The 24,892-nt window shown below is 39.8% G+C and overlaps 2 protein-coding genes across 13 annotated transcripts in view; one reads left to right on the top strand and one right to left on the bottom strand.

Annotated features, from left to right (window-relative positions):
* BFSP1 (beaded filament structural protein 1) overlaps window positions 1-3,727 on the bottom strand; it is a 67,322-nt gene extending 63,595 nt beyond the window's left edge. For 3 of the 12 annotated variants that reach the window (XM_038571542.1, XM_038571550.1, XM_038571544.1), the window contains exons 1-2: window positions 3,564-3,716; window positions 2,468-2,570 (exon numbers count right to left, since the gene is read on the bottom strand). Coding sequence is in view for 1 of the 12 variants with exons in the window: in XM_038571552.1 (XP_038427480.1) it covers window positions 3,564-3,586 (23 nt within the window). In the remaining 11 variants the exon portion in view is untranslated. The other 9 variants (XM_038571547.1, XM_038571543.1, XM_038571551.1 and 6 more) reach the window with 8 other exon arrangements.
* Window positions 3,728-3,875: 148 nt separating this feature from the next.
* Window positions 3,876-24,892, top strand: part of DSTN (destrin, actin depolymerizing factor) — a 36,806-nt gene continuing 15,789 nt past the window's right edge. Inside the window, exon 1 of the mRNA XM_038571540.1 lies at window positions 3,876-4,021. Within this exon, the coding sequence (XP_038427468.1) occupies window positions 4,019-4,021 (3 nt within the window). The 5' untranslated portion in view covers window positions 3,876-4,018. The remainder of the gene's footprint in view (window positions 4,022-24,892) is intronic.

The raw sequence follows: 24,892 nt of genomic DNA, 5'->3' as shown, positions 1-24,892 counted from the left end.
CCATGTTGAATACACAGAGCCGGGTGTACTAACAAGGTCCGCCCTGAGGAGAAACTAGTTACCAAAACCTAAGTGATTGGGGAAAGAAGACACTCATCTGGAGCCCACTCTAACTATCCTGTCCCACTGAAGGGCAGGGTTTGGTGTGAAGAGGATGGGGTGGGGGGTGGGGGCTGTTTCTTAGATACACTTGTGAAGTTCACAGTCCAGGGGCAAAGGCTCAGTAAAAATGAGACCAAATCATAGCACTGTAGAATGCCTCCCCCTTCTCCACCTCACCACATCACTAAAGGACTACTTACTGCTGTTCCTTTCATCCAGTGCATGATGTCCAGCTACCAAGAAAAAACTGGAAAGCATACCAAAAGGCAAAACAAACAAGACCCACAGAAATCAAGAATGCCTTTGTTGGGCTTATTAGTAGACAGGGCACAGAGGAGAAAAGAATTTCTGAGCTGGAAGATACATCCACAGAATCCTCAAAACCAAAAAGCAAAGACAACAAAGACTGAAACAAACAAACAAACCCCAGAACAGAATATCCAAGGAATGTAGGACCACTACAAAAGCTATAAGATACACAAGATGGGATTACTAGAAGAGAGAAAGGAGTGAGACTTTCACCACATTATTATTGTCATACATCAAACCAAACCACAGACCCAGAAAAGTCAAGGGCACACCAAGCAGGATGAACACAACACAAAACAAAACACAGCACCTAGGTATATCATTTGCAGATTTACAGAAAATCAAGGATTTTTTTTTTAATTCTGAAAGAAGAGGATAAAAACAATATTACCTATAGAGGAACACACAATTAGTGACTCCTCAGAGGACTGAACTGGGACTATGAGATGAGACCATAAGGGTGCTCAAGTGGAGAGGGAACAGGTGAATTTACAGGAAGGCAGGTGAGAAATTACAAATAGTTTTCCTATACTGTTTACTGACAGGGTCATGTCCTCTTGGGGCTGGGGAGCGGGGTGTGTTTTTTCCAGGTTATTAACATACATCTCTCTTCAAACTCATTAATATGATTGACTCTTCCTTGCCACTCATATTGTTGGTTTTTTCCTTCTTTTTAAAAAGATTTCTTTGGAAGAGAGAGCACGAGAATCTCAACCAGATACCCTGCTGAGTGCAGAGCCGATTGCAGGATTCCATCTCATGACTCTGAGATCAGGACCTAGCTGAAACCAAGGGCTGGTCACCCAACTGACTGAGCCACCCAGGAACCCCTCATATTATTGGTTTTAAATGAAAGTGCCTATATGTTCATACCAAATGTGAAAAATGTTTGATTTTTTTTTTTTTTTTTAATGTTCTAACTTTGACATGGAATAGATCCATCTCATATTTAGGAGACCTTTTGGTAAAACCTTTCCCTCTGTGGCATGAGGAAGGATAGAAAGATCTAGAAAAGTTATGTGTAAAGGCAGAGGTTAAAGTCTATTGGCCTCTTAAAAATGGAGGCTCATTGTAGGTTACGGTGAAGTGATATAGAAGTTTGCCTTCTATATTGTAAAACATTTTAGATATTGGTTCACTTACTGAACATGTATTAAACACCTATTATACATCACGGACTATGAAAATCCATTTAAGGTACATCCTAAACAGCCCCTGTCCTTGAAGAACTCTCAGTCTAAACTGGCTGTGGTGGCAACTGTTATATAAACAATTACAGAGCTACATTAATATTAGGGAAAATCTAATACCTCACTACTCAAAGTATGGGTTGAGAACCAGACCAAGTCTCTAAAGCCCCTGAATTTGCATTTTAACAAGATCCTCAGGTGATCTGGGTGCTCATCAGGATTTGAGAAGCAATGAACTGTAGGATTATAGACGAAACCACTAATGATCCCTTGAGAAGTGGTCAGCGGTCTTCAGAATGGAGGGGTAATAGGAACGTTCCTGGCTGAAACACTAACAGGTCTGTAATTATGGGAGCTAGAAAGAGTAATAAAGGTTCTGGAATGAGAAGTTTAGTCTGAAAGAAGACTGAGCACTTTGGGAGATGAGGGAGACGGAGCAGAAGAGGTCTGAGGCCAGAGGCAGAAGGGCCAGAATGGCCTGCTTATTAGGAAGCCTTAGAAAATTTTAAGCAGGAAAAGTGACAAGATCAGATTCTTATATCAGGATATAACATGGTGGTAGGGTGAAGGATGAAATGCAGGGGAGAGGTGAAAGCGGGCAGATTTTTATCCTTTAATGAGCAGGCTCCAACTTTGCGCTAGAAGGGAAATCTTTGAGGACTTTAGAAGTGGAGGGGCCACTGAGTCCCTTGGAGAGAAACAAAGAGTTCCAGCTGCAGTTGGATACAGATGGGTTCTTTCTTCTCAAAGTGCGATGCCCAACAGCTTTATTAGCATTATCTGGAAATTATTAGAAATGCAAATTATTGCGCCTTAACTCAGATATACTGTCAGAAACTCTGGGGCCAGGACACTCAAATCTTTACCAAGTTCTTTTTCAATCTTGAGAGCTTGAGAGCACTGCTCTAGTCTGCAAAAATCTCATAGCAGGTGGTGAAGGCTTAGAATTGCCACAAACGTACTTCCTTTCTAGAAAAGAATTAAAAAAGAAAAAAAGGAGGAGGGTAATGAGAAATAAGTTTCTATGTTGAATGGGCAGAACAAAAGCCACACAATAGTCTAGATTTCATACAGTGCCCAGAAAAAAAAAAAAAAAAAAAAAAGGATAAAAACACACACAAAACCGTCTTGTCCCAAAGCCTCACATTTGGAGAAATAAAATAATTTTGGTAGAGGCCGTGATGTTCTCGGTAGCCTAAATTAAGTAAAACTTAAACTAAGTAATCATCCCAGTTGTAAATTCTTTGTTCCCTTCGCTGCCCACAAAAACGGCCTCAGGAAAAACACTGGGATTCCTTTTGGCCCTCTCAAAACTGTGCTTCTGATGGAACCGTCTATTAAAAACAAAATTCAACCCTAAATTAAAAGCCCCCAAAACGGAGCGGCGGGGCTGGCGCCGTCGTCCCAGGAAAACGCCACCGGTTCCCGGCCACACCCCTGCGGACCGCCGGGCCTCCTTCCCCGGGCTGTTCCCAAAGATAAATAAATCACTCCTTGTTTTTTCCAGACCTGAAATTAGCGGTGACTCAGAGTACTCTGAATGGCCACAGTCGCCTGGGGAAGAAGGGAAAATGTGCAGATTTTTCCCTCACGCGAGGGCCCGCCGTGCCGGGCTGGGCCAATCAGGGGAGGATGGCGGGAATCGCACCAAAGTAGGTAAAAAATGCGGGATGTGCTCCCGGCGCTGCGGCCCGCGCCTGGGCTCCCCCGGGTCCTCCCTCGGCCTCCCGCCCGGGGAAGCGGCCCCCCTCGTCTTCCCGCGTCCTCCAGCGCCGTCCCCGTCGCCCCCCGCCCCCTCCTCCCGCGTCCTCCCAGGCCCCGCCCCAGCGCGGCGCACACCTGGCCAGGTGGCTACTTCCATTTAGGGCAGCGGCCGCGGCGGCGCAGTGGGCGGGGCGCAGCGCGACTCCGCCCCCCGGGGGATGAGGGTGCCCCGTCCTCGCCGGCAGGCGCCATCCCTACCTCCGCCGCCTCGTCCCGAGCATTTGAGGGAGGCCCCACCCCACAGGCCCGAGCCGGTGAGAGGGGCGCGCGGTCCCCCGTCCCCGGACACGAGGCAGAGCCCTCCGCCCGCTCTCCAGGCGGGGCGCTGCCCGGACGGCCGGTTGCGTGGCAACGGCGGGCAGCGCGTGACGTGCGCAGCCGCGCTGGGGCTCGGGGCTCGAGGCGCGCCCCCGCCCCCGCCCCCGCCCGCGCCCCCGCCCGCGCCCCCGCCCGTCCCCGCCCGCGCCCCCGCCCCCGCCCCCGCCCCGCCCGCGCCCCCGCCCGCCCCGCCCCGCCCCGCCCCCCGGCAGGCTCGCGCCGCGCGTCGCCTGCTCGCTGGGTCTGTCGCTGGCTCTGCGGTGCGGAGGTCGCTCTGCAAACTCGGCGCCGGCCGGCTCCCTTCCGCGTCCCTGCGACCGACCGCCGCGGCGAAGATGGTGAGTGGGGGGGAGCCTGAGGCGCGGGCGCGGCGGCCGGGGCTGGGGCGCGGGGGACCGAGCCCGGCTGCAGCCCCCGGGCGCCGGAGGGCGTCTGGGCTTCGCCGCTCGGGCGGCTCCGGGCCGCTGCGTCGCTCGCCTGCGCTGCGAGGCGGCCGGCGGGAGCCTCGCGCCCGCGGCTCCTCCCGCCCGGGCCTGGGGACGACCTGCCGGGACCGCGCACCGCCCCCCCCCCCCCCCGGGACGCCCCCGGAGTCGGCCGGCCCGCGGCGGGGGCGTCGGGATGCGGCGCGGGCCTGGGCCTGGTGGGCGCGGGGCGGTCAGGGGCTCGTGCGAGCTTCGGCCCATCTCCGGGCGGGCCCGCAGGCCTTGACTGAACAGCCCTAGAGGGCGGGTGATCGCCGCGAGCACGACCCGCGGGGTTGAGAAGCGGTGGCCTCCAGCCGCTTGGTCCGTCGGCTTCCAGCGGCGCTCCCGTGGGCTCGGCAGGCTGCGCGGCGGCTCTCTTAACCCTTCCCGGCCCGATCTCTCCACGTAGCTCAGACATTTTCTTTTACCGAAGTGAACAGTTCGGCTCTGCCGGAACTTCGGGTGCGAGCCGTGGGCATGAGGCTGGGATGCTAGTAAAAGCGAACGGAACAGCCTTTTGAAAGCGCCTTGGATTATCCTAGTCACTAAAAAGTGAATATGCTCTTATATTATAGGGGATGGACGCTTGGCTTAATTCATTTATTTTCCACTCTAAACTGTCTGTCTAAAACAGTATTCTTAACCGCACCATCAAGTAGAACATTTTGTCGTTTTCTTTAGTCTGCACTCGCTGTTACCATTTTTGGTCAATGATCTGCAGGCAAAGGCTTACCAGACTTTGCTAGAAATATTACACTGGTATTGCATCCGTCTGCCTGGAAGCAGTTGGTACCAGTTTACTGGCATACGGAATGTTTTCGCTGAATGGCAATTTTGGTTTTCTTAGGTAGTGCAAGGAAGAAAAAGAGATTAACCAGTAGTTTCTTGACTAAGGAGATGTAGTAGGAATTTAATAGTGTTGAGTTTTCTGTTCTTCTTTGGTTTGATTCTGTAAGCTACAAAGAGGAGCAGCGTCTTAAGAGTTTTTTAGACCTCTGTAAGATTATACATGTATATGCTACTTTATATTGAAAGAGTTAATCTAAGGGTTTTGATTTAATCTAAGGGTCTCATAAATTTAAGACCATCCACTCTAATGAAACTGCTTTGAAGTGGGCTGGAGCCTGCTTTAGGTTCTTTTGATTTGACTTTTTTTTTTTTTTTTTGAGTTTTTATAATACAGACTTTATCTTCTATTTGAAAACAAGACCGGGCATTGTAACTTTAGTTAAATTCTTAAATTTTAGTTGAAGCTTAACTTTCACATTTCTGTGCACGCAAATAAAATGAAGAAAGGGTCTGTTTTATTTACTGGTTTTTGCAAGAGGAAGAGAACTAAAATCAAGATGAGTGGGTTTTAGGGGGCACCTGGTGGCTCGGTGGTTGAGCATCTGCCTGCGGCTCAGGTGGTGATCCCCCCCACCCCCCCTTCCTGGGATTGAGTCCCACGTTGGGTTCCCTACTGGGAGCCTGCTTCTCCCTCTGCCTGTGTCTCTGCCTTTCTCTCTGTGTGTCCCATGAATAAATAAATAAAATCTTAAACAAACAAACAAACATAAGTGGGTTTCAGATACATCTCAAACTTACTGGCGTTAGGCAGATCAAGAAGACCTTACCAGCTCCTGTTGTTTCGATGCTTGCAAATAGAGTTCAGAATACAGACGGACCATTTGTAAAGGTTACTTTTGTTAGCCTTAGGAGCACAGAACATCTCCTTTCAGTGTCGGCCAGTAGAGGGTATTATGAAGATTGAAAGTTCTTTTATCTTTTATTCTAGATTTTAGCACTCTACCTCTATATTTGAAACTGAGGTTCCAAGTTTCTAAAGTTTTTTTTTGTTGTTGTTGTTGTTACGGCTAAATTTTAGGGGTCGTTTAAGCATCCACGTCTTGATTTCAGCGCAGATCATCTCAGGGTTGTGAGATCCAGTCCTCGGTTGGGCTCAAAGCTGGGCATGAGCTTATTTAAGATTCTCTTCCTCTCCCTCTGCCCTTCCCCAACCCCTACTTGAGTTTTCTCTGAAGGGTGGGGGGGTGGGGGGGTGGAATTCTTTTTAGCTGCTGATAGTTTTGTTCTGCATTAACAAAATCACTTCTGGTACTCACCAAGCTTTCTGGAAGCACTTGGGAATAAAAGCAATTTGAAACCAACTCAAAAGATCACTTTTGGGCACTTTCAGATGAGATTTCATGTTTTCAGAATCTCACTTTACCGTGCCAAAAAAAAAAAAAAAAAAAGCCTGCCTACACAGGAACCACATCTACCCACTCCAGACAAAACTTTGGAGTGTGTGTGTGCGCGCATGTGCACACACGAGCACTGAACATGCCAGTGTCCTCCTAAAAAGATTATTTACTAGTCTACCATTAAGTTCCTAGGTTTATCTGCTCAGTAGTTCTTTTGTTGGGTAAGGATCAAGACATTACACATAGACTTGCCTAGTGCCTCTTGTAACCAATGGCATATGACGTTTATAGCATACTCTCTATGGCTCTCCGGGAGTAGGAGTATAATGTTGACCTTGAAATAGTAAAAGTCTGTATGATAATTCAGCCTTGCCCCAGTCAGAACTCTGCTGTAACAAACTGAGCTAATTGGCTCAGGATGAATTACAAATGCATTCTACCACTATGATTAGGAAAAATACCTTTACTTACAGTAATGTAGTGGAATAGGTTGGTCATGTGTTCATGTGCCTATTTAACATGAAAAACAGACTGTAAGGGATTGATTGACTTGTGACCTTTTTTGACTCCACATCAAGTTTTAACATAATTTACAAATTAATTTTGAAGCATGTTAAGCAGAGTACGCAGAAATAACAAGTCTTTTTGTATGAAAAATGAAAATAATTTTTTGCTGTATTTCAGGTTTCTGTGTTACCATTACAGCTAAATCTGCATCTTCTTCTGCATCCCATTCTCTTCCTGCCCCAGAGATAACAATTCCTGTGTCAAAGACGTAATGTACTGGTCAATTAAGGAGATTACTTTTTTAAGGCTATTGCAATTGGGAGAACATTAGTTAATAAGGAATGTCTCAAAAAAAAAAAAAAAGACAAGGACCTGGGGCAAGTAAAACAGGGAGTCGTGAGGAACCACACAGGTCTTATCACAATAAACAAGAGCAGGATCTTTTTCTTACCAGTTTCCCAAAACGCAAAATGATGGAAGTGGATTTCTTAAACATCACTGATTTCCAGGCGCGCAAGGCTCAGGTGAACTTTAACATAATCAACTGAAATTAAAGTATTTCGTTCTCATTGATATTTCCAGATCTTTAGCTATGTATGTTTGCAGCCGAAATAATATATACTGTTTTGATGTGTTCTAAATTTCGTATAAATGTTATATGCTTTAGGTATCCTTTTGCAACTTGGTGAGTTTTTTGGGGAGGGAGATGATTTTTGGTTTTAACTGTAGCTATGGTTCTTTATATTAACCGCTAAATAGTTTCCATATTGTAACTACGTAAGTTTATCCATTCCCCTATTGATGAACATTTCCCCAGTTTTTCATCGTTTTATCTTTCTTTTGTCTATGTAAACAGTTTTGCAGTTGACAGTTTCCATATTTTATGTTACTTATGTTGCCCCAGTGAGTGTGTTCTTGGTATAGACCCAAAAGTGGAAGCCCTGGATTGGAGGGTGTGTGTTTATATTTTTTACTCTAAGTAGTTCTAGTTTGCATCCCATCAGCTACATTTATCAGCCTGTTTCTCCATTTCTTTTCACCACTTGGTATTATGAATCTTAAAACCTTTGCCAATCTGATGGGTGTGAAAATAACTTCTTACTCTTTTAATTTGTATTTCTCTTCATTAGTACTAAAGTATCTTTTTATGTTTATCGCAGCCTGTATTTTTACATGCATGTCCATCTGGTGAACCTGACATTATGTACTCATCATGTCTTCATCTAGGCTTATTTGTGGAGTCATAAAGTAAATCCAGTGTTAAAATCTTTAAGAATGTGATTGTCAATGTCAGAACTGCATACTGAGGACTGATATCTTTCTCTAGAACCTACATTTTTTGCATGCCTCTTAAGCTGCTAAGTAAGAGAAGTTAAATACCCTTCATTCTAGCCACTTGACATTGTCAGGCCCTGGTAGTGGTGGAATGCAGAATGATCCAGGATAGAGTTCCATCTTTGAGAGAGGCCATGGAGATTAACGTCCTCTACTTATCTCTTTCTTTTTCTTGGGTAATTCATCCAGCCAGATGTTAAAAACAAACAAGCACTGGGGAATATATGGAAAAATCTCAGTGCTTTCCACTCAATTTGTGTGTGAACTTAAAATTAAAATGTCCCTAAAAAGAGAAAGTCTACTAAAAAAGAAACAAAACAAATAATTATGACCATTTTTCATCAGTAGAATTGGTTTAAATCGAGCTGATGTTTAACTTACTATCCAGGAAGACTCCAGACATTTTCATTTTTATGTTAATGTAACTTTATTTCAGTAATAACTAAGTTCTTTGCCATGAACACCATATTTGAAATTAGAAAAAAGTCTCAAAACTTGAAAAACTGTGGATTTAACACATATAAGGTGCTTTTATCTACAGAGCGAAAAGTAACGAGGCATAGTCTCTTTATTGTATTGCTTGCAATTTACATACCAAAACCACAAAGCCTGCTAAAGGAGTAGAAGATTGTTATTCACAAATTTGAGCTTCCTTCCCTTGTAGTATATCCCTCTCTACGTTGTCCATGAAAGACACACTCAAAAGATTTACACTTAACACTTCAGAAATATTTTAATCACAGTTTTTTATCTTTCTCTGCCTCCTTGTCTTGATGTTGGAAGGGAGTTGTCACTTGGCATTGTTGTGTTGCTGTTTATTTTTCTTGAAATTTTTACCTTTGGAGAAGTATAGCAAAATAAACATCAGATTGGTTCATTTCAGTAATACTTTGACAAACGAGTTACTTAATTCATCTTGGGGTCTTCTGTATAAATATCCTCCATGGCGTTGAGTAGTTTTTAGTCTAGAGTGATTCTTAACTCTTTAAAAACTCTTCTGGTAGTTGGCATCGTAATGCTTATGTGTTTTACCCTATTCCTTGATTTGCTTTGGTATGTTAAAATTGAAGAATCAGTTTTTTGTGTAAATCTTTAAAAAACAGTTGACTTAAATAAAAATGTGATTAAAACTCAGCTTTTAATATGTAGTTGAAAGTATGAAAAGGCAGAGAAAAAGCTGAGATTTTGGTCTTAGCATGAGAGAGGAGTGTCAGAGAATTCTTGTTCTGTTGTAACTGGGCATAGGATGAGCACTTCAAAGACAAACTCAGTGTATAAGATAGCAGGAACCCTACATTTGAAATTAATTTGTCATGTGTTCTTTTGGATTACATCAAAGAAAGACTATGTACTCTTTTCCATATTTTTGTGTTACTTTATAGGTTATTACTCCTGTTTGCCTTATTACAGAAAAGAAAGATGAGTTTCCTACCCGTATTCTTGTATTAGCATGTTTTCAGAAAAAAAAATCATCCACCTGTAACAAGTTGGCGTTTATTGTAAAATGGTTTCATGTGGTACATTTTTATGGTGGTGGAATTTTTGTGTACTGATAGAGCTAAAACTAAAGTGCAGGCAAATACAGGTAAGACTCCTTCAGTTTGCTAGGAAAGAATCTGTTACATCAGTTTTTTTGAAGCTCTAGAGCTCTGAGGATTTCTCAAACCATTGAAACCTTGTTTTAAGAATGTTGTAAGTGGGTGCCTGAGTGGTGCAGTCAGTTAAGCAGCTGACTCTTGATTTCCGCTCAGGTCATGATCTCAGGGTTCTGGATCAAGCTCCATATTGGGCTCCACAGAGTGGAGTCTGCTTGAGATTCTCTGTCTCTCCCTCTCCCCCCTCCTTTGCCCCCTCCCGCTTGTGCTCTCTTTCTCTCAAATTTTATTTATTTATTTAAAGATTTTACGACAGGGGGAGAGAGAGAGAGAGAGAGAGAGAGGGAGGGGCAGAGACACAGGCAGATGGAGAAGCAGGCTCCATGCAGCGAGCCTGATGTGGGACTCGATCCCAGGACCCCAGGATCACGCCCTGGGCCGAAGACAGGCGCTAAACCACCGAGCCATCCAGGGATCACTCAAATTTTTAAAAAATTTTACAAAAATGTTGTAAGTAATCTTGAAACCATTGTTATTGAATAGAAATAAAATGCAAGTTAAAAAGACATAAAAGGCAAGTTACATGTGTACTTATAAATCTTCTAATAGCCCCACTAAAAAAGTACCAAAAAAGGTGAAATTTATGTAACCCAATATATATCCACATTTAATCAATATAAAATTTAGACATTTCACATTTTTTCATATAAATTATTTAAAATCTAGTATATATTTTACAATTACAGCACATCTCAATTCAAATGCTCAATTTTCATTGGAAATATTTGATAGGTATCTAGATATATATTTTACACTTGAAAAGTAGATTCACATGCCTGAGTTGCTCAGAGCATGCTTACAAGTTTTCTAGTAATGGAATTGATAATCAACTTAAAATTTCACTTAATTGGGATCCCAGGGTGGCTCAGTGGTTTGGCACCTGCCTTCAGCCCAGGGCATGATCCTGGGGTTTCAGGATCGAGTCCTACATCAGGCTTCCTGCATGGAGCCTGTTTCTCTCTCTGCCTGTGTCTCTGCCTCTCTCTCTCTCTGTGTCTCTAATGACTAAATAAATAAAATCTTTTTTTAAAAAATAAGATTTCAGTTAATTAAAATATAATTTAAACATACAGTTCCTCAGTCACATTTAATGAACTCACTAAACCACATGTAGTTAGCAGCAACTTTAATGAACCAGCCTCACACTTTGTGGATTAGCCTATTTAATTTGTAAAGGGAAGTTAACATGGGTACCAACACTGTGTTAGTCCTCTGCATTTCTGCATGAGTCAACGAAGGAGTACTAAGATAGCACATGAATTCCTTTTATGGTACTTATTAAGATACCTTGTAGAACTAAGCTATTGATCTCCTTAAGACAGGGTTTATGTAGTTCAGTAGCAAGATGCCTCTCTCATGGTAGGCCCACAACAAATGTTCCTGAAAGAGCATGAATGGGTGATTGAGAGGGCATTTGTAATTATTATTATTATTATTTTTTAAAGATTTATTTATTTATTTATGATAGACATAGAGAGAGAGGCAGAGACACAGGAGGAGGGAGAAGCAGGCTCCATGCCAGGAGCCCGACGCGGGACTCAATCCCGGGACTTCAGGATCGCGCCCTGGGCCAAAGGCAGGCGCCAAACCGCTGAGCCACCCAGGGATCCCCGGCATTTGTAATTATAACAGGGACAGGTTCCCATGGATATGAATTTCTTTAATTTTTATACTTTCTATTCCCACATACTTTTTAATACAATGGAAATTGAAGTTTTAAGTACTAAACTAATTGAATATACCTCCCCTTTGTATACTGCATTACAATTTGATTTGAGTATTACAGTGAAAATCCTTTGAGATAAGACAAATATTATTAGAGTAATACCTTTAAAATAATTCTGGCATACAGACAAACCTCTCAGTAAATGCCAGTGCCCTTCTTCCCTTAAGAATGAAACTGAATGGGGACACCTGGGTGGCTCTGTTGATTAAACATCCTACTCTTGATTTTGGCTCAGGCTATCATATCATGGGTCATCAGATCAAGTCCCGGGTTGGGCTCCGTGTTGGGTGTGGACTTTTCTTAAGATTTTTTCTCTCCCTATTGCCCTCCCCACTAAAAAAATGAAAACTGAATGGTATTTGGTGCTCATTGAGACATCCTGAACCATGGAAAAGCACTTGAAAGCCTAACAAATGAAGGAAGGAGTAAGAATTAATGCCTTAGAGAACTTCCAAGTATTTATTATGTGTCAGGCATTGTGTTATACCTTCTCTCTTTCAATCCTCATAGCAACCCGATGAGGTAGATACTGTTATCATTTCTGTTAAACTATACTGAGAAGTGGTTAAGGGCATGGGCTCAGAGTGGGGCTGCCTAGGGTTTTTGAATTTTGGCTCTGCCACCTATTAACTATGGCCTTAGATAAGTTACTGATTATTCTGTGCCTCAGTTTCATCATTCCTCCAAATGGGTGTACCTACTGTCATGACAGTTTGGGTGATGCATGCAAGTAGTTTAAAAGCAATGCTTCCTATATAGTAAAGTGCTTATCAGTATTGGATGAAATGACATTAAACAACTTTAGATCCTAATTAGATTAACAGTCTTTTTTCTTTATATTCTGGTAACACCATCACATGCTTTAGCAATTGTAGATAAAATGAAAAGGGTGGAAGGAGTGCATTAGAACGTATTTCCAGTTGTTTTATTATTTCTTTAAACTAATGTTATTTTATTTGGATTATATATGATCAACTTCTTTTTACAATTGACTTTTAAATTTTATTTTTCAGGTGACTTAAAAAATTGTAGTATAGCTGACATACAATATTATGTTATTGGTTTTGAGATATATAAGGCGTATAATGAAAGGTTTGGCAATTATGTACATTATGAAATGCTCACTATAAGTGGTTACTATCTGTCATCATACATTATTGACTGTATTCCCTATGCTGTGCTCTACATATCTGTCCTTACATATTTTATAATTGGAAGCTTGTGCCTCTTAATCACCTTCACCTATTTCACCCATCTCCTCTCCTTTCCCCTCTGGCAGCCATCAGTTTGTTTTCTGTATTTATGACTCAATTTCTGTTGTTTGTTTTTTTGTTTTTGTTTTTTTTAGATTCCACATGTAAGTGAAATCCTATGGTATTTGTCTTTTCCTGTCTGACTTATTTCACTTAGGATAATACCCACTAGGACCATCTATGTTGTCAGGAATAGCGAGATTTCATTCTTTTCCATGGTGGAGTAATATTTCTGTATATACCATATCTTTTTTATCCATCTATCCATCAGTGGATACTTAGGTTGTTTCCATATCTTGGCTATTATAAATAATGTTGCAATAAGCATAGAAATGTATGTATCTTTTTGAATTAGTATTTTTGTTTCCTTCTAGTAAATACCCAGAAGTGGAATTACTGGGTTGTATATTTACTTTTTTGAGGAATCTCCATACTGTTTTCCATAGTGGCTGCACCAATTTACATTCCCACCAACAGTGCATGAGTGTTCCTTTTTCTCCACATCCTCACCAACACTTGTTATTCCTTGTCTTTTTGATATTAGTCATTCTGACTGGTATGAGGTGATGTCTCAGGTGATTTAATTCTTAATGTAAAAATATCTTGTTTTCCACTTAGTATTGTTCCTGGAGAAATTAATGTAGAATCAAACATTTCTTCATTGCTCTCAAGGTTTAGAATAGCACTCAATTTTTTTCAATAAATAGGTGAGAAATTATTATATGCCAAGAACTGATCCAGGTTTTAGGGATATAGTTCTAAAAAAGTCCTTTCCTTCCTTCCATCCTAATATGGTAGAGAGAGAGAGAGAGAGAGAGAGAGATAAAACAAAGAAAATGGCAAGATGGTGTCAGAATTGTTAAGAGGTATGCAGGAAATAGTGTAATCAATAGGGAGTACCAGAAGAGTTGGCTTCTTTTAGTCAGATTGTTAGAGAAGGCCATTGAGCTTGTAGAAAGGCCTTGAGAAGAGAATGAGCTTGACGTGCTGGGGACAAAAAAGGCTTGTGTAGCTGGAATTCAGTAAAGGGGGGGATAGAAAAGCAGGAAATGGATTGTAGGCAAGAGCTGGAACAGGAAGAGTCTATAGGCCAAGGTGAGGAATTTGAATTTTATTTTGATTGCACTAAGAAGCTATTGGGTATGTGATGGTGGGACAGAGTTAAGGTGTTAAGTAGTAGAATGAGATATGATTTATTCCTGTGGAGATGGGCAGGTGGGGACAAAACCTGACTTGAGACTATTGCTGTTATTCATCCAGTTGATGGTGGTAGCTTGGATTAGGATTGTTAGAAGTGGGATAATGAGGAGTGATTAGGTTGAATATATATTTTGGAGGTAGACCTGACAGGACTTACTGATAATTTGGGTGTGTGACACAAGAGAAAGATATCAAGGATAACTCTTAAGATTTAGACCTGAGGTATCAGGTAGTTAAAGTGAAAATGCAATTATTTGGCAAAAACTGAGGTTCTTAGAACTTTGAGGAATAACATATTGATCCAAAGGTATCATACATTTTTAAAATACCTTAATTTTGTATCTGATTATAATAATAAGGTATGTACATTGTAGAACATTAAGAAAAATTTAGTTGTAATGGAAGTTTCAACCAAAGTATTAACCTTCAGCGCATTCTCTTCTAGATCGCATTAAATATATGCTTATTCTTTCAGTAAATAATTATTTGGTGCCTCCTAGGAATGAGGCACTGTGGTAGGCTTTGGAGATTCAACAGTATACAAGACAAAGTCCCTGTCCTTATACATTCTAATGGGGGAGATAGGTAAAAACTAAGTAAACAAATGAATAAGATGACTGCAGACTGTAATGAGTTTATAATAGAAGTGAGGGAGAAAGTGAATATCCAGAGACTACTAGTATAGATTTTTCTTACACAGTTGAGTTCATCTGTAACAATTTTATATCCTTTTTTTCTCATATCCCAATGTGATAGGGGTGCCAGGCTAATTCAGTGGGGGGGGGGGGGGGGGGAATAGTGTCTTCAACAAGTGGTGCTTGCACAATTGGATATCCACATGTAAGAGGATGGATTTGGATCCCTGTTTCACACTATATACAAAATGTAACCCAAAATGGCTCCTAGACCTAAATGTAAAAGCTAAAGCTGTATAACTCCTAAAAAGAAAACATAGGCATAAATCTTTGTGAGTTTGGGTTAGGGAGATTTTTTGGAGGAGTGGTTTGGACAAATTTTTTAGCATTTGTAGGCAAAGGCACAAGTGACAAAAATAGATCAGTTGGACTCTATTAGAATTACAGACTTTTTTTACATCAAAGAACACCATTAAGGAAGTGAGAAGACAACCCATAGAATGGGAGAAAATATTTGCAAATCATGTCTAACAAGGAACTTGTATCCAGAATATATTAAGGACTATTGCGACTCAGCAGTAAAAACGCAATTCAATCATGGACAAAGGCTTTCAGTAGACATTTCCTTAAGGAAGATATACAAATAGTTAATAAGCACATGAAAATATGCTCAAAATCATTAGCCATTGGGGAAATGCAAATCAAAACCACAGTGAGGTACTGCTATATACCTACTAGGATGGCTATAATAAAAAAAGACAATAATAATGTCGGCAAGGCTGTGGAAAAGGAAAAACCCCTATATGTTGTTGGTGGGAATGTAAAATGGTATAGCCACTTTTGGAAAATGTTTTAGCAGTTCCTTAAGAAGTTAAACTTGGGAATTGCCATTCACCCAGCGCTTTCACTCTTAAGTTATATACCAAGTGCAATAAAAAGGCCTATCTACATAAAAATTTGTACATGAATGTACATAATAGCATTATCCATAGTAGACCTCAAGTGTACACAACCCAGATTTCCATCAGCTGATGGTCAGATAGATAAAATGTAGTATATCCGTACAATAGAATATTATTTGTCAATAGAAAGAAATGAAGTACCAATTCATGCTACAACATGGATGAACCTCGAAAACATGCCGAGTAAAAGAAACCAGTCAGAAAAAGACCCATATTGTAGAATTCCATTTATATACAATATCCAGGGTCGATTTCAAGAGACAGGAAATAAAATAATGGTTGGATAGGTCTGAGGTGGGTGAGAGTGGGAAAGAAGAGCGATCACTCAGTACACAGTTTCTTTTTGGGATGTTCAAAATGTTCCAGATTAGATTGTGGTGGATGTACAATTTTGTGAATATACTAAAACCCACTGAATTTATACTTTTAAATGGGTAAGTTTTCTGGCATATTAAATATATAAAAACTATGTTTTTAATGGTATCATCCATGCACAGTGATGGCATTAAATCATCTCCCTATTTAATTTAAATCCATGATTGTAACTAATGCCTTTTTTTCCTTCCTCAAACAAAAAGTGTCACCTATTGCTGAACCAACCTACCAGTGCAGAAGCATAATAACAGAGAAAAATCATTTCCCCCATAAAACATGCCCATTGTTGGGCACCTGGGTGACTCAATAGGTTAAGTATCTGCCTTTGGCTCAGGTCATGATCCCAGAGTCCTGGGATCAAGCCTTGTATCAAGCTCCCTGCCTGGAGGGGAATCTCTTTCTCCCTCTCCCAACTTGTGCACGCGTGCACTCTCTCACATTCTCTCTCAAATAAGATCTTTAAAAAAAAAAAAAAAAAAAGCCTACTCAGGTTAGTAGTGATGTTTACAGAGTGATAGGATATGAGCATGTGATTTTCATGCATTACAAATATGTGTGCCATCTCATGTGAGTGTCCTTTACAGACCCAGCTTGGTTCTTCTCCAGTGCCTCCTCTTGGAGTTGTACCTGATTTCATTACCAGTTTTCATCTGAATCTGCTGGGGAATGGGACGATTCTGCTTTTGTTTCTTGGCCATGAATTGCTTGATCCTGAAAGTCTTGTGTGAAGACATTGCTTGGAATAGTCAACCACACATACCACGATAGCAGAGAAAAGGAGAGAGAATACTGTCATTTTTGCGCATAAATCTTTTCATTTGCATTATTTTTCAAAATACAGTTCTAGTTATGCAGTCACTGAGTCAAAAAGTTTGTGTATGTGTATATATTATTTCTAACTTTAAAAATATGTTCATAGAAAACGTGGAAAATATAGAAGACTAAAGAGAAGATAAAATTCACCTATATTTCCACTGATGGAGATAAAATTCCTTTCCTTTTCTCTATACTGTTTTACATAGTTGAGAAACACTGTGCATAAAACTTTATATTTACTTTCTTTTTTCACCTCAAGTAATGTTTCTTCCATGTCTTTATAAACTTTCCATAAGCATGATTTTGATAGCTACATCAACTATCTTGGAGGTTTACTGTACCTTTCTTTGTAATTCTCCTATTTTTGTTTATTTGGCTTTTGATATTATGCATATTATTCCCCCAGAATAAATTTCTTGAAGTGGGCTTACTGAGTTAAAGTGTCAAAGGGGGGCATCTGGGTGGCTCAGTGGTTGAGTGTCTGCCTTTGGCTCAGGGTGTGATCCCAGGTCTGGGGATCGAGTCCTGCATTCGGCTCCCTGCGAAGAGCCTGCTTCTCCCTCTGTGTCTCTGCTTCTTTCTCTGTGTTTCTCATGAATAAATGAATAAAGTCTTTGGGAAAAAAAACTGTCAAAGGATTTGGATTATTTTAAGGCTCTTAATGTAAATGGCCACATTGCTTTCTGAAAGGTATGAGTAAAACAGTTCCCTATGGTGGAAGACGAAGCTGGAAAAGTAGGTTGGTTCAGATAATAAAGGGCCTTCGGTGCTCTGTTAATGAATATGAACTTTATCTAGAGGTGCTTTGGAATTGGTCAATATTTTTAATATTGGGAGTGATAGGAGATGTTAAGAGTAGATGAGAAGTTGTAGATATGAAATATACATTTAAAGAAGAGTTGATAGGACTTAGAAATTGAGTGTGACCAGGGAACAAAAGTAGGTTAACCAACCACATTTATTCTCTTAGGTTCGTTGACATACTAGCTGATTATCCAGAGAGAAACCAAATTGTTAAACCAAAGAAAAATCTTTTGTCTTTAGCTTATTATGTGTTCGAAATGATCTTCCTCAAATGGAAGTAGAATATTTTTTATGTTGTTGTTGAAGTAAAGACTAGAAATAATGTATAATTTTTCCATTCAGTATAATTTACATGAAGTAAAATTTACCATGTTTAGTGTAAGTTCTGCAATTTTTGCAAATATACAGTTGTGTAACTACCATGACAAAATATAGAATAGTTCCTTTACTCCAGAAAGTTTCCTTATGTTAATCCTTTTTCCCCACCCCTAACCACTGATCTGTTCTTTGTCCCTATAATTTCACCTTTGCAAGAGTATCCTATAAATGAAATTATTCAATCAGACACTTTCAGTCCAGCTTCTTTTTACTTACCATAAAGCATTTGTGCATCAGCAGTTTGTTCTTTTTATTGTGAGTAGTATTCCCCTTTGGAGGAATAGAGTCCTTTTTAATTATTTCCTTTGAAGGGTGAGACAGAATACTGTAGAGATCTTTTTTCTTTCCCTGTACCGATAAATGCTTGAAACAGTCATTCTCTCCATCTTGTTGTAACTACTGATAGATACGTCTTATTATTACCCAGTGCTCTAGGGCACCTGGGTGGCTCAGTCGGTTGAGTGTCTGACTCTTGATCTCAGCTTGGGTCTTGATCTCGGGGTCATGAATTTGGGCCCCATGTTGGGCTCTGTGCTGAGAGTGGAGCTTACTTAAAAAAAAAAATAGTGCTCTTATATTTTCAATTGTGGAATCAAACAACTATTTAATAGGCATGTAGATTGTACAACTTTTGAAATGTGTATTTTTTATGGGATATTGATTTCTTAAACGTTATACTCTTTGCATGTTGATTATTATATACATTAAGGTCTCCATCATTTATTCTGAAATTAAGTGAAACATATATCAGGCATTGTTTTAAAAAACAGTATATCTGTGACTTTTAAAACAATACTAAGTAGAGATCTTATATAGATTAAGTAAATATTTAATAAGCAGCTTCACAGTTTTAACTAGATGGGAGGTTGCATGTGTTAGGGGGAATTGATAAAGATACTAAGACTTAAGGTGATCTCATTGTGGTATTGATTTGTGTTTCTGTGATGATTAGTGATGTTGAACACTTTCATCTATCTGTTGGCCATCTGTATGTCTTTAGAAAAATGTCTGTTTAGATCCTCTGCCCATTTTTAAATTGGATTGTTTGCTTTTTTGCTATTGAGTTATCTAAATTCTTCATATGTTTTGAATATTGACCGCTTATCAGATATATGATTTGCCAATATTTTCTTCCATTTGGTAGTTTGCCTTTTTATTTTGTTGCTGGTTTTCTTTGTTGTGCAGAAGCATTTTAGTTTGATGTAGGCCCCCTTATTTATTTTTGCTTTTGTTGCCTTTCCATTTGCTATTAAACTAAAAAATCATTACCAAGACCTACATTAAGGAGCTTACCTCCTGTTTTTTCTTTTAGTTATGATTTCAGGTGTTACATTGAAGTCTTTAATTCATTTTGAGTTAATTTCTGTGAATGGTGTAAGACAGTGGTCTAGTTTAATTCTTTTGTATGTGGCTGTCCAGTTTTAAAACACCATTTTTTGAGGAGACTGTCCTTTCCCCCAACGTATATTCTTGGCTTCATTGTTGTAAATGAATTGACTAAATATGCATTGAATGGCTATTATCAAAAAGACAAGAACTAGCAAGTGTTGGTGAAGATGTGGAGGAAAGGGAACCCTTGTGCACTATTGGTGGGAATGTAAATTGGCGCAGCTATTATTGAAAACAATATGGAGGTTCCTCAAAAAATTGAAAATGGACCTACCGTATGATCCAGTAACTCCACTTTTGAGTTTATCCAAAGGAGACAAAAACTCAAAAAGATGAATGTACCCCATGTTCATTGCAGCATTACTTGCAGTAGCCAAGGCATGGAAACAACCCAAATGTCCGTGGATGGATGATGGATAAGAAAATGTGGCATGTGCATGTGGGCTGTAAAAAAGATTTTGTCATTTGCAACAATATGAGGGGACCTTGAAGGCATTATGCTATGTGAAATAAGACAGAAAGACAAATACTGGATAATCTCACTTATATGTGGAATCTAAAACAAAATCCCCCCCTGCCCTTAACTCATAGATACAGAGAATAGGCTGTGCTGTCCCTGTATGCTTCTGGCTGCACCACTCGTATTGTCATGGTCTCTGGGGATGGTGTCACCCACACTGTGGCCACCTATGAAGGGTATGCCCTGCCTCACACCATCCTGTGCCTGGACCTGGCTGCCTGGGACCTGACAGACTACCTCATGAAGATCCTCATGGACTAGTACAGAGGACAGATTGGTGATTGCCAGAGATGGTCAAAAATGGTTGAATGTGGTCAAAAGATAAAAACTTCCAGTTACAAAATAAATAAGCATGGGGATGTAATGTATAGCCTGGCAGCTATAGTTAATAATGCTGTATTATATGAAAACTGCTAAGAGGGCAGCCCCCATGGCGCAGCAGTTTAGTGCTGCCTGCAGCCCGAGGTGTGATCCTGGAGACCCAGGATCGAGTCCCACGTTGGGCTCCCTGCATGGAGCCTGCTTCTCCCTCTGCCTGTGTCTCTGCCCTTCTCTCTCTCTGTGTGTGTGTGTGTGTGTGTGTGTGTGTCTATGAATAAATAAATAAAATCTTTAAAAAAAAAACTGCTAAGAGAGTAAATCTCTAAAGTTCTTTATAAGAAAAGTAACTGGTGATGGATGTTACCTAGACTTTTTGTGGTGATCATTTCACAGTATACCAAGTATTGAATCATGCTGTATACTTGAAACTAATATATGTCAATTTATAGCTCAAACAGCTCTGTGTTGTTATCATTATGAAAACATTCATGTTGGGCAGCCCCGGTGGCGCAGCGGTTTAGCGCCACCTGCAGCCCAGGGCATGATCATGGAGACCCTGGATCGAGTCCCACGTCAGGCTCCCTGTATGGAGCCTGCTTCTCCCTCTGCCTGTGTCTCTGCCTCTCTCTCTCTCTCTCTCTCTCTCTCTCTGTCTCTATGAATAAATAAATAAAATCTTTAAAAAAAAGAAAACATTCATGTTTCCCTGATATGATTAGGTAATGAATTGTTACTTATGAAATCAAATTCTGTAAAATTTTTCCATCTTTACAAGTTTTTTCTTGTCAATCCGTTATGAGGAGTCTGAAAAAGTAGGAACATTATACATTTATGTAAACAGTATTTTAGAGGACTAAAGTTCTACATCTTTAAGAAAAAGACAATAATAATAGCTAATCTCATCAGGGCCAAAATATTCCAGCAGAAATCAATAAAAATTACTTAGAAGATTTTTTTGCTTTATTTTTTCCTGAAAATACTGAAGTTTTGAAATGAATGATTTTCCTTGCTATAAATTGGAGAATTGAACTATAAAAAGAATGAGAAAAAATATATCAAAGGCAATAGTGCATTTCATAAATATTTTATGGGATAATCATTTTTCAAAACTTGATAAAGTAGATGATCGTTCTGAGGTTGAAGAAAAAGGTACTGAGTTCTTGCACTTAAGGAGCACAGTCTAAGTGAGAATCACACAAACAATAGTTAATCACAGTAGTAGATAGTACTATGATAGAAATAATTGCATTCTGTGTTAATACATAGAAGAATCCTATAACTTAGATTAGAGATGGTAATTGAGGGACCAACTAAGAGATAGCTTCCCAGAGGAGGAGATGCCTGAGCTGAGACCCTGAAGGATTTGACTAGCTGAAGAGGACAGTAAAACATCTGAAAAGAACATGGTGTATCCAGAGAATCATAGAGTTATACGTGGCTGGGATTAAGGGGAACGTGTTGAGAAAAAGTGGGAAAAGAGGCTGCAGAAATAGTCCATAGAGGGCTTGACCCGGCATGAATTTTGTCCTGAAGAAAATTTGAACCTTGAAAGAAAACAGTAAAAGTGTAGGACTGTTTGCCAGTGTGCTTACTATCCCTAGCTTGCCCCCTTCCCATTTTTCTGTCTGGTTTTTTTTGTGGGGAGAAGTGAGGAATATTATTTTCTCTATCAGGCTTATAAAACTTGTTGCCACTTTTCCTGCCCTCCAAACTTTCTGACTTCTGCTTCCCAGTTGGCGGTGGTGAGAGAGGAGTGGGTATATCTGTTAACAAATCTGATCAGGATTGCCAAAAGATTGCTTGCAATCTGAATGAAATGGATTATTTTTAGCAGCTGGGCATTATTGTCTAATCCACTTGCACTGTTGAGATGACTTTCTGTAAGGTTTTTTGTTTTTTGTTTTTTTCTTTCTTGTGGGGGTATGGGTGGTGTTTCACAGAGTTTAGGTTACTTTTCCCACTAAGATGTAACTATAAAATTGTTTTAGTGGAACTCTAAAATTAACATAGAGCTAATAGAATGCTATTTGGTCTGCATGGGCTATCTCAAGGACACTGTGCTTTGCTAGGAGGTGAATGAAGGACTTTTATAATTGGAAATTGTTTTCGGGAATGAATGTATTAAGGCAGAGAGTTAATGTGGAACATTTTCTAGATCCCTGATAGTTTATGTTAACTTTGTGCAAATTACAAAGCAATGTTTCCTTTCGTGATGTTGCCTCAGGAGACAAGCAGATGGCACTCCTCGGATAGTTGAAGCCCTATAGACACATCCCTTGGCTAGTGGAACATGAACTTGAATGTAGCTCTATCTTGCACTCTTAAGCAAGGCAGAATCTGTAACTGTATTCAGCAGCTCCAGACATTTTGAACTTGTCAAGGGATTGAGGATTTGCTGTACACTGAAGTGTACAGGGTAGGGACAAACTTTAGAACAAGCCTATTAGCTTGCCCTGTAGACCCCAGTTGTCATCATTGTAGATTTTGACTTATGGGTATAAGTGATAGTTGTGCCTAGAATGTTAAGTGATAGTGTAACTGAATCTTGACTGTGTTAGAGAAGACTGTTAAGCAATTTGCTCTTGCATGTCTTTGCTGTGCAACCATTCAATGGTTATGGGATGAAAGAAGAGATATACATCAAATGTCAGTATGGTTTTTTAATTTGTAGTTCTGGATATCAGGATAGAAAGTACTGTTTCAAATAGAAGTTCCATACCCAAAGGCTTCATTAACAATCAGCCACATTGGTAACTAGAAGGAGTTTAAGAAGCTTTGACCAGGTTTTCTGGTTCATAATAATATGAGTCTTCAATCACTGAATGGTACCATCGACAGGCACTATATTTAGGTGATCTATTTATGTTATCAGTCTTCTTAAGTTAGGATGATCAAAACTCAGATTTTACAGATGACGAGACTGAGGTTTAGAGAAGTTAACTAACTTGTTCATATTATAAGATTTGAGTAAGATAGATTCACTATGCTTTTTCCTCTAAAAAGTCTTCTAAGATTAAATGTTCCAAATTCTGTGTATAAGAAAGAGAAACACAGCAAATTGAAAAAAAATTACATACCTGATTTTATTAGTTTATTTAAAACATGCATTCCCCATTAATTATAAAATTCTTCTGGTGCCTCTGTGGCTCAGTCAGTTGAGTGTCTGACTCTTGATTTTGGCTCAGGTCATGATCTCAGGGTCATGGGATCAAGCCCGGCTCAGGCTCCACACTCAGTGTGGAGTCTGCTTCTCTCCCTTCCCCTACTAACTCTCTCTCTCTCACTCAAAAATAAAATCTTAAAAAAAAAAAAAAAAAAGGTAAAAACTTTTTGTTATGTGATCTGTGTGAATTAAAATGTTTGCTTAAGTCAGGCCTTCTTGTCCAAAGCTCTATGACTGTTCTTCATTTTGGTTGTTTTGATTCTTCCAAATCAACACTCAGGATATTCCAACAAACAAAAAGTCTTATCTGTATTTCCCTTCAAGATTGCTTCCTTTCCCCCAGAAATATTTGACCATAATTATTAGTTAACGAGAATTGAGATCTTTGCCCTGTCACCGTATAGAATAACTAAGGTTCCTGATGGCACGAATCCAAAAGCTAAATAATATACTGTTTTTCTAAGACAGAAAACTATGTAATATGTCTTATAAATTTACCTAAAACATACTATTAAAAGTTAATTTTATATAGCATTTTAAGTTAAATTATTTAAAGTAATAAAAATTTAGTTCCTCAGTTGCGTTAGCCTCATTTCATGTGCTCAACAGCCATGTGTGGTAGTGGCTACCATATTGGAAAGTGCAGATACAGAACATTTGCATTATCACAGAAAGTTTTTTTGGGCAGCATGGCTCTCTGAAACAGTGGGACTGAGGATTTCATAGATCAGTCCGACTTCAAGGGACCGGTGGTGGAGTATCTTAGCATTCATTTACATATGGTCACCGATTTTTCCTGTTTTCAATATAATAACTAAGCTAGAAAGTTCTGTTGTTTACCTTCTCCAGAGAATAAACTCCAGAAGTCCACAGATTGATGGCCGGGTGGAATTCAAGGAGGGATTTAGGGACCTAAGTGCGTCTCCGACTAATATCACTCATTCTTCCTATTTTGAACTTCCATATTTCTTCTGTTCTTTTGTCTTTATGGGCTAATGTTTTTTTTTTTCCTTCTTTTTTTAATCCTCTTTTTGTGCTTCATTAGAGTTTCCATAGAGAGATGGATGTATGTATTGAGCCCTCACAGCAGGACCTGTGAGGCTCTTAACATTTTTATGTAGAAATGTGCCAGAAGCACTTGTCACTCTTTTCAGTTGTTGTCTCAGTATTATTGCTCAGAAGCATCAGTAGTAGTAGCCAAAAGCCCAAATATTTTGTAGTCTGTCATTTTTATTTTGGCTGTTGTACAAGGCATGGTATAAATAAAGGAGAATCATGAAGCCATTGTTAAACTCTCCAACTCTTTTGATTATGCTTATCTTGGGTGTTTAAGGGGTAGGTAGGTTGAGGAAGGAACTAATGCCTGATTTCTGCCAGGTGTTTATAAATTTTAGGTTGTATTTGTCTGCTATGCATTATCCTACTTTCAAATATTCCAGACTCTTCTTAGCTCAGAAAAATAATTTTAAAAGAATTAATACTTTCTTGAAGTAGGAAATGAACTTTCATTCCTGTTT

The sequence above is a fragment of the Canis lupus genome, chromosome 24 (assembly GCF_011100685.1).
Source record: "Canis lupus familiaris isolate Mischka breed German Shepherd chromosome 24, alternate assembly UU_Cfam_GSD_1.0, whole genome shotgun sequence".
NCBI classification, from domain to species: Eukaryota; Metazoa; Chordata; class Mammalia; order Carnivora; family Canidae; genus Canis; species Canis lupus.
This window is presented reverse-complemented; position numbering and strand designations above follow the sequence as displayed.